General features: G+C 68.0%; 1 protein-coding gene across 1 annotated transcript; it reads right to left on the reverse strand.

Annotated features, from left to right (window-relative positions):
- Positions 1-3: 3 nt before the first annotated feature.
- Positions 4-9,789, reverse strand: CHLRE_09g406650v5 (uncharacterized protein). Its single transcript, XM_043066184.1, has 9 exons — positions 9,540-9,789; positions 7,608-9,230; positions 6,916-7,038; positions 6,463-6,514; positions 3,117-5,909; positions 2,228-2,852; positions 1,658-1,712; positions 1,180-1,299; positions 4-857 (listed from the first exon to the last, which is right to left on the reverse strand). The coding sequence occupies exons 1-9, from the start codon at positions 9,546-9,548 to the stop codon at positions 555-557; spliced, it is 5,703 nt and encodes a 1,900-aa protein (XP_042921480.1). The 5' UTR covers positions 9,549-9,789; the 3' UTR covers positions 4-554.
- Between the last annotated feature and the right edge of the window lie 46 nt (positions 9,790-9,835).

Consider the following 9,835-nt stretch of genomic DNA (forward strand, 5'->3'; position numbering starts at 1 on the left):
GAGCAGACAACTCTATCTAGCTACTTCATTGCGGCAGAGGCTGCTCAGGGCTGCTTCCCTACACCCTAGCCTGGCCGTCCCTTCATTCCCAGCAGGCGCCGTGTCGCATCACACACCGAATCTCGGGATATCGCATCATCTACATCATCATCCCTTCACCTGCTGCCCACACCCACTTCCAGCCAGCTAGCACCTTGTCGGCACAGTAGAAACTCTGGCGTTCAACCAGCCGCGCACTCCTGCCTATCCTGCCCTGCCGCTGCAAAATTGTTTGCCATCTGCTGCTGGGGTACGGTAGTCAGGGAATCAGCTGCACCCTACGGAACTTCGCCCAACTGCCTTAACACTGTCCCATCACACATACACCCACACCCAACAGCTCCACCTACCCAGCAGCACGAGCGACCTAGCACCGCCGCCGCCGCCACCTTATTACAGCCGCCGCCACCACATCACCTACCGTTGCCAACGAACCTTCGGCGCCCTGCTATCCCCCTCCCACCCCCGCTCCGTCCCCAGCTGCCCCGCGCGCCCAGGTTCCCCTGTCCCTGACGCTACAGCCCCTGCAGCCCCTGCGCCGCCACCTGCCCCGCCGCCTCCTGTCCCGCCTGCTGCCCCGCCGCCTCCTGTCCCGCCTCCTGTCCCGCCGCCTGCTGCCCCGCCGCCTCCTGTCCCGCCTCCTGTCCCGCCGCCTGCTGCCCCGCCGCCTCCTGCTCGTCCTCCTCCTCCATTTGCTCGTCCATTGCGACCGGCTCGCGGTACAGCGGTACGACGACGCAGCCCGGCAGCGCCCGGCCAACCGCCTGTACGGCGCCCGCCAGCTCGTCCAGGTAGTCCGGATCCACGTGACCCGCCAACTGCACGTGCGTGCGTGCGGCGGTTGGCACGAGCGCGTGTATGCGTGTGTGGTCACACGTGGCGCAGGGGGAAGTGTGTGTGTGTGTGTGGCGGTGTGGCGGCGAAGGGGGGCGCGGAGTTCAAATAAATAAAGGAGCGGCGTCATGGCATCCGGGCACGGGGGCGGGGAAGTCCCTCGCCGCCTCTGCCACCACCTCCCCTTCCCAAATCCCTTTCCCGCCACACATGCATCGCGCGGCCCCTACACGCCGCGCCCGCGCTCCCCCCACCCCCCGGCCTCCCCACCCTCCCCACCATTCCCCCCCGCACCCCGCGCCCCACCTGAAACTCCGCCAACTGCCTGAGGCGCTGCGGCACCTCCGCCACCGCCTCGCTGTACATGTGCGTCACGTGCAGCCGCAGCCGCCGCAGCCCGGGGCTGAGGCTGCGCACCAGCGCCTCCTGCGGGCAGCGGGGCGGCAAGGGCAGCAGGAGACAGAGGGGCGTGTGTGTGCTGCAGGACTGCAGAGGTGTATGGGGGATTGCAAAGAAGTGGGGGTTTGGGGGCGGGGGGGGCGGGGGAGTTGGGGAGTTGGGGAGTTGGTATCGGGTTGTAGCGCAGGGGCGGATGAGCGGCGCGCATGTGGTTGCGGTGGCCCGCAGGTGATGAGTGGTGGCCGGCTATGGCCGAGCGCACGATGGAAGGCACGCCACCATGCTCACGGCACACACCACCCCTTACACCCCACCCCGCCTACCCAGAAGCCCTACCCCGCGTGACATGCACCCCTCATACCCCTCGCACACACGCCCCTCACACCTGCGCCCGCCACCTTAGTCGGTCGCCCACCATGAAAGTAAGCGACTCCAAGTAGCTGCATCCATGCAGTGGTGGCAGCAGTTGGCAGTTAATTAAAGCGGTTGGGAGTTGAAGCAGTTGGAAGTTGGCGGCTGCAGCTAGCTACAGGTGGGATTTGTGCCCTACCGCCTGCCCCCTCTCCGCCCCTGTTCTCCGTTTGCCTTCTATATGTCTGCTGTTTCCTCCCTCAATCTTTGCCATGGCGGCGCAACGGAAACCCGCCATCCATCCATCCGCCCATCGTCCAGGAACAAAGGGATAGCGGCAACCCAGTGTAGCAGTACGCCACCGGCCCAGCCCAAGAACCCAAGTGCACGAAAGCATTCAAGACATTCAAGCAGATCAGCCGCTTCCGCGCTCCTGATGCACCCAGGCCCCTAAGATGGACTGAGGAGGGCTGCAATACTTACTTGCATCCCGGAACAAACAGCCCCCTGCCTTCCTTCGCCGCTCATCACCCAGCGACAGCTGATGACCCCGCCCGCCCTGAGTCCCCCGCCCCGCCGCCGCGCGCCCTGATTCGTCACACACCTTAGCCGGCCCAGCGCGCCCACCGCCCGGTGATGCAGCTTGGCACCACCGCCGCCGCCGCCGCCGCCGCCGCCGCCGCCGCCGCCGCCGGCGTCCCTCAGTTCGGCGTGGGACAGACAGGCGGCCCAGGCGGGGTGCGTCAGCAGGTGCGACAGGTGCCAGTCCGTCAGACGGGCTGGGTCCTGGTCGGGCGCCAGCGGGGGAGCCGGCGCCGGTGCCGGTGTGAGGGAGGGCGCGGGCGCGGGTGTGGTGGCGGCGCCGCCGCCGTTGCCGATGCAGTACTGCCCCGGCGGGCCTGGCGGCGGCGGCGGCGGCGGCGGCGGCGGTTGGCGAGGCTGCCGTCGCGGCGGCAGCTGTGTGGTCTTGACCGGCACGCGACACAGCTTTAGGGTGACCAGACGCGGCAGGGGCCGCCGGGATGGGCTACTGCTGCTGCCCCTGCTACTGCTGGGGTTGCTGTAGCTACTGCCGTCGGCGGCGGCGGGAGCAGCGGCAGTAGCAGTTGCGGCTGCTGTTGCTACTGCTGTTGCTGCTGCCCACTCCGCTCCGAAGGCCGCGTTGGTCAGGTCGAGGAAGGTGAGGGAGGGCGGCAGGTGGTGGGGGCGGAGGAGGTAGGGCACGGACGCTGCGAGGCAGCAGCGGCAGGCGCAGGAGCAGGGGCAGGAGTAGGGCGGAGGCAGGGCAGCAGTTTGCGGCAGTTGGTTCGGGACACGAGGCATGCGGCGCGCGGCCAATCCTACTGTATGTGCTTGCGTAGCCCTAACCAAAGGAGCGAGGCGCAGAAGCCCTGCAGTAGCTCCGCAGTCCTGCATGTACTGAAGCCTCGTGTCCTGACTACATACGATGCAGTCGCCTCATGTCGAACAGGCCGCAGTGCTCCCACACTCACCCGCCAGCCGTGTGCGCTCAACCCAAACGCCGCCCGCCACCAACGCGTCCCGAGCCGCGTAGCGAGCTGCATCGCCACCGCTGCCGCAGCCGCCACCGCAGCCGCCGCCGCCGGTGCCGCCGCCACCCCCTCCGCCACCGCCACCGCCACCGCCGCCGGCACCACCCGCCCCCTGCCCATTGGGCTCCGGCCCATCCGTGGCTGCAGCAGCGGCGGCTACAGCCACAGCCCCCGCGGCACCAGTGTCACCGGCAGTAGCGGCAGTAGCGGCAGTAGCGGCAGTGGCGGCAGTAGCGGCAGTAGCAGCAGCAGTGGCAGCTGCAGCCATGGCCATGAAGCTGGGGGCGGCGGGCGACACCCCAAGCGGCGTCGTGGCAAAGCTACTGCCACCGCCGCCGCCGCCCCACGCGCCCCAGCCGGCCTGCCATCCGCCGATGCTACTGCCACACGCCACGTCACCCCCGCCGCCGCCGCCGCCGCCTCGCGCGTTTGCCGTACCGGCACCGCCAGTACGGACTGCCGCGCCGTCTGCCCTGCTCGTGCCGTAGCCTCCGTAACCACCAATACTGTTGTACACGCTACCGGTGCCACCGCCACCCCCGGCGGCAATGCTGGCGCCGTAGCAACTGCCATAGTAACTGCCGTACCCCAGCCGCACGTGCGATGCCGTATCGCCGAGGCCGTACCCGAACCCGCCGGCGTCGGCGGCCATACCGCCCGCGCTCGCAGCGCCCCCCGCTGCCGACTCCGCCGCTACTGCTGCCCCTGCTACTGCCGCCGCCGCTGCTCCTGCTACTGCTGGCAGTGGCGGCGGCTTGAGCCTCAGGCGCAGGGTGTGCAGGGCGGTGTGTGCGCCTATGGCACTCAACCCGGCGTCGCCCAGCCGGCCCACCCCCCGCAGGCTGAGCTCCTGCAGCGCCGCCAGCCCGGCGCCGGCGCCGCAGCCGCCACCGCAGCCGCCACAGCCGCAGCCGCCAGGGGCGCTACTGCCGGCGTCACCACCAGTGATGTCACGGCTGCCCCTGCTGCTACAGCCGCATCCGGCATCGCCCCAGGACCCAGGCGGCGGCTGTAGCCAAGCCAGCAAAAGCGCGTCATCCAGCGGGCACAGCACAGCGCCGCCGCCGCCGCTACTGCCGCCGCTACTGCCGCCGCTACTGCCGCCGCTACTGCCGCCGCCACCACCAGCGGTCGGGGCTTGGGTAGACCGGGGCTGCTTAACCCTCAGCCGCAGCGTACGCAGCGACCGCAGCCGAGCAATCACACCCAGTGGGTTGCTACTGCTGCCGCTGCAGCTACTGCCGTCACGGACGGCGCTACTGCCGAAAGCGCGCGTTCGCACGCGCGCCTGGCTGCTGCTGCCGCGGGCTCTGGCGGGCATCGCTGCTGCCGCCGCCGCCGCCGCCGCGTCATCAACCTCCGCCGCCGCCGCCGCCGCCGCCACCGCCGCTGTGAAACACAGGTCCAGCGACCGCAACGCCCCCAGCACCCCCAGACACAGCAGATGCCCCGGCTGTAGCACGAGGCTGCGGCCGCTGCCGAGCTGCAGCGACACAAGCGGCGGCGGCGACTGCGGCGGTGCCGACGGCTGTAGCAGGGGGACCGGGCTGGACACGTTTGGGGCCCCGGGCGGGGAAGCGGCGGGCGCAGGCGGTCTAGCCGTTGCGGCGGCGGCGGCGGCGGCGGCGATGGTAAGGCCGCCAAAGGCTGCAGTTACGCGTGGCAAGGCGGCGTGCGGTGCCGGCGTGGCGGCGTTGGCAGTAGCAGGCACCGCTGCCCCCGCTGCCATCACCGCCACCGCCGCCGATGGAGCCGCAGCAGCAGCTGCTGCAGGCTGTAGCTGCCCCCGCGGGGACGCGCCTCCGGCCTTCCCCTTCTCTTCTGCCTCCGCCGCTTCCTTGTGTGCCGCCACCCCCGCTGCCTGCCGCTCCTCCGCCTCCGCCTCGTCCTCCGCTGCCTCCGCCTCCTCCACCCACGGCAACCAAAACTGCACATTCAGGAAGGCCGCCGCCGGCGCATCCAGCAGCGCCAGCGATACACCCGGCGGCGCCGCCGCCGCCGCGCCACTCCCGCCACCGCCTCCCTCGCCCTGGCCCTCGTGGCCTTTCACCTGCCCATCTGCCGCCTCGCCGTGGCCTTTCGACTGCCCGTGCGGCGCCGCCGCCGCCGCCGCCAGCGCCGCCGCCAAGTGCCGCCCGCCGCCGTTACGCAGCCGCAGCCCCAGTGACGTCAGCTGAGTCAGACCGCTGAGGGCGGGGCGCCAGTCGTCGCCGGGGCCGGGGTGGGTGTGGTGGGGGGCCAGGCCGTGTGCGCCGCCGCCGCCGCCGCCGCTGCGCCGCCAGGCGTCACGCAGCGCTGCTGCCAGGCTGAGGCGGCGGCGGCACTGGCGGCTGGGAGCGTGGGATGGGCTGGGAATGTGGTGGTGGTGGTGGTGGAGGTGTGGGTGGTGGCGGCGGCACTCCTGTCCTGACGCCTCCTCCTTCGCCAACACCCCCTCCACCGCCGCCGCCGCCGCCACAGCCTGTGGCCGCTGCGGCCTTGTTTCCGCCTCCGCAGCCGTCTCGCCCTCCTCTTCCGCCTCCTCCTCTTCCGCCTCTTCCCCCTCCGCCTCTTCCTCCTTCTCCTCCTCTTCCTCGTCATCAAAGTCAAGTCCATCATCCGTGATGTCGTCTTCTTCATCATAGACCTCATCCGACATGTCGTCTTCTTCATCATAGACCTCATCCAGGCCGTAGTCAATGCTCAGCCGCAGCTCCCGCAGATGAGACAGCCGCGACAACACACCCAGGTCACCTGTGTCCGTGCGCGCGCGCGCGTGTGTGTGTGTGTGTGTGTGTGTGTGTATGTATGTATGTGTGCGTGTGTGTGTGTGTGTGTGTGTGTTCGTGTGTGTGTGTGTGTGTGTGTGTGTGTGTGTGTGTGTGTGTGTGTGTGTGTGTGTGTGTCGGTGCGTGTGTGTTTGTGTGTGTATGTGTGCGTGTGTGTGTATGTGTGTGTGTGTGTGTGTGTGTGTGTGTGTGTTCGTGTGTGTGTGTGTGTGTGTGTGTTCGTTTGTGGTTCCATCATCCCATGAGAAAGCAAGAAAGAGAGGATATAAAGGGATGGAAGCGCACGCGGGGAGGGGGTAACATGCACCACCCCAACGATCGTTGCTCAACCCAACGGAATGCAGTTCCAGACGAGCGCCAGGTATGAACGTGTACAGCAGGGTAGCTTACTCCGGAACTCATGGCAAGACCAGGGAACCCAAGCTCCAGCCCAAGCCCCAGCCCTAGCCCCAGACCCAGCCCAACCCTAGCCCCAGCCCCAGCCGCAGCCAGCCCACACTGAGTGGCGTCTCACTCACCCGCGTCCAGCCACCACTCAGTCCCGAAGTTCAGCGCCAGCGAGGTCAGCCGCTGGGGAGGGGGTTAGAGGGCGGGAGAGGGGAGGGCAGGTGCGGGAGGACAGCAGCGGCAGTGGGTGAGAGAGGGGGGCTACATCCATGACCCCACTCAAGAACACGCGAAGTTGTAGCCAGGGATGTGTTTGTATGAAGAGGGACGGCGAGGAGTGCGGAGGCGGGGTCAGCAGATCCCCTGGGGCAACCATAGCTGTTTCATAACGGCAAATCTGCGGCCATCCACATCGGGCCTGGCCCGCAACCCCCACCCGCCCTCCCTCTTCCCCCCTGCCCCCTCGTCTTCTGGTGAGCGTTGGGAACGTTGGGAACGCTGGGAACGTTGGTGAACGTTGGTGAACGTTGGGAACGCTGGGAACGTTTGACACAACCCCTCCCCTCCCCTCCCCTGCTCCTCACCGACAGCTGTGTGAGGGGCCTGAAGTCCGCCGCCGTGTCCACGAACACGCCGCCCGGCAGCTGCAGCTGCTGCAGGGCGGGCAGGTGCGCCAGGGAGCCCGGCAGCAGCACCGGCAACACCACCTGCAGCGGGCAGGGCGCGGCGCACAGACACGTGTGTGTTCTTGATGGGAAATGCCCAGAGCGCGCTTGATGAGAAACGTCCGGAGCGCGCTGGATAAGAAACGCCCAGAGGTTGCTGTGGGGCTCGCATGGCGTGTGCACGTGTGTGGGGGGGCTTGCCAGCCCCGCCTATGGTCCACCATTTCGTGCACGCACCACGGTAGTCATGAAAGTAAGACCCCCCCCCCCCCACACACACACACACACACACACACACACACACACACGCGCGCACCCAACAACACCGAACAACGGCCCCCCGCCCGACACACACACACATACACACACACATACAACTTTGGCAACATCGACAAACGCGGAGCTCGGTTAGGCGTAGGTATTTGTGGGTAACTGCGCGCGCGTGTATGGCGGAATTGTTCCGTTTGTTTTTTGTTTAACACACACACACATACACACACATACACACACACACACACACACACACACACACACACACACACACACACACACACACACACACACACACACACACACACACACACACACACACACAAGCTCACACACCGCACCTGCTCCAGAATGGTAAGGCTGCGCAGCTGCGTCAGCCGGGCCACGATGTGGCGCCCATCCAGAGGCGGCGGAGGCGGAGGCGGCACCCGCCGGGCCCCTCCCGCCCCTCCGCCGCCTCCGTCACCGGCTCCAGCCCCAGCCCCGGCCGCCGCCCCTGCCTGCTGCTGCAGCCCTCCGCCATTCCCGCCGCCGGCGCCGCCACCACCATTCCCGCCACCACCATCAGCCTGACCACCATCAGCAGCAGCAGCAGCAGCAGCAGCCGCAGGGAAGCGCGCCTGATCCAGTGTGACAAGTGTGAGGCGTGTGACGCCCGCCAAGCGTGGATCCAAAAGGGGGCTGAGATCCAGAAACGCGGCACGGCTGATCGTGCCGGTGGCCCCAGCCGCCAGCGCCGCCGCCGGCCCACCTGACGACAGCCCGTGCTGCGAGATGCACAGCTCCCGCAGCGGCAGTAGCTGCGCGGCAGTACCAGCGCCACCGCTGCTGCTGCCACTGCTGCTCCTGTTGCTACTGCTACTGCCACCACCACCGGCGCCGTCACCGCCCGCCCCTGGCGCAGCGGGAGCTACTGCCACTCCCGCTCCTGCTACTGCCGCCTTCGCCTCCGGCAGCAGTAGCAACCGCCGCAGCGCGTCCGGCGGCGTGTCGTCAGTAACCGCCAGCTGTAGCCGCCGCAGCCCTGGCGGCGCCGGCGGCCAACTGGCGGCGTGATGCAGATGCGCGGCGGCGGCGGACAGCATCGCCGCCGCCTCCGCCGCCGGCACGCCCGCCGCCGCCGCCGCCGCCGCCAGCAGGTGCTGCGGCAGGTCACCCAGCGCCGCCAGCGCCGCCGCGACGTTGGCGCCATCCAGGCCTAGGGCGTTGCCGTTAGGATCGTTACCGTTGTTTCCGTTAGGACCGTTAGGGCCGTTGGCACCGTTGTCGCCGTTTCCCTTGTCGCCGCCGGCGTCGGCGCCTTCAGCGCCCGCTGCCGGCACAGCCTCCGCTGCCCTACTACTGCTACCACTGACATCCGGCCGCTGCTGCTGTGTCATTGCCGCACCCGCTACCGCCGCTACCGCCGCTGCCGCTGTCGCTGCCGCTGCCGGGGGTTCCCGCACTGCCACCGGCGGCGGCAGCGGCGGCGGCGGCGGCGGCGGCAGCGGCGCCACGGTGTATCGGGCCGCCGCCAGCGACAGGCCGGTAAGTGCCGACAGCTGCCGCGCCAGCAGCGGCAGCCAGGACAAGTTGAATGTGAGGCCGGCGACGGAGAGCTCGGTGAGGGTGGGGGCGAAGCACCCGCCCACCACCATCGCCACCTGCTGCTGCTGGTGCTGCTGTTGGTGCTGTTGGTGCTGCTGCTGGTGCTGCTGATGCTGCTGATGCTGCTGGTTGTCCCCTGATGCTGCAGGGGCCGCAGCGGCCGCGTTTGCACGCACAGCATTGGTGGCGGGGGAGGCAGCAGTAGCAGCGGGGAAGGCTGTAGCAGTGGCGGGGGGCGCGGGCAGCAGCACGGCGTCGCCGTACAGGCAGGCGCGCGTGACGCAGCGCGTGAGGCAGGCGTGCCAGTGGCGGCAGGCCTGGCGCGCGCGCAGCAGGTCGGACCTGCAGTCGGCAGCTGCCAGGCAGCTGCCGATGGTCTGTTCGTGGAGAGGCGGGTTGGTGGAGGGGGTGAGGAGTGGATGGGTGGATGAGGATGGGGGTCAGGGGGAAGCCGAGACCGGGAGCTGTGAGCAGTCGTGGGGCCTGAGGAGGTTGGGCCAGGGTTCGCCCAGGCCGGCACAATCTCGGTGCAAAGACTTCCTTGAAACGAGCTTCAATGCCGTCCGCAAGCTTAAGATGAGCAGGTGTGCGCGCTGCTCTCGAACAGCCCCGATTCTGGCGGGAAGAGTTTTTTACCAACTGGCGTACTGAATTAAATCATTGCACGCTCTAATTATCTCACTTACTTCGAGCATCAACGGTGATAGCGCTCCCCATGGTGGGAGTTGCTCTTCGGGCCCCAGAATTGCTGGGGATTCCGGCTGTCCGCTCGCTGCCATCGCAAGTAGCGTAGTTCACAAGCTTCCTAGGTTTTATTGTCTCATGGCATTGTAAATATTTTGGGGAACAACATCTGGGCCGGGGCGAAGGGTTGTTTCGGTTGTCTCTAGGCGTCTGCGCGCTTCAGCAGAAGAAGTTGTGTAGCTCCTTAGACTGTTCAAACACATACATTGCTCGGCCGTCGTTCGCAGGTACCATCGCG

This window comes from Chlamydomonas reinhardtii, chromosome 9 (assembly GCF_000002595.2).
Source record: "Chlamydomonas reinhardtii strain CC-503 cw92 mt+ chromosome 9, whole genome shotgun sequence".
NCBI classification, from domain to species: domain Eukaryota; kingdom Viridiplantae; phylum Chlorophyta; class Chlorophyceae; order Chlamydomonadales; family Chlamydomonadaceae; genus Chlamydomonas; species Chlamydomonas reinhardtii.

Coding starts and splice junctions, on each gene's coding strand:
- CHLRE_09g406650v5 (XM_043066184.1), bottom strand. Junction 2,853..3,116: donor TGAGCGCACACGGCTGGCGG/GTGAGTGTGGGA, acceptor GCTGCCTCGCAG/CGTCCGTGCCCTACCTCCTC. Junction 1,300..1,657: donor GACTAAGGTGGCGGGCGCAG/GTGTGAGGGGCG, acceptor CGCTGCCCGCAG/GAGGCGCTGGTGCGCAGCCT.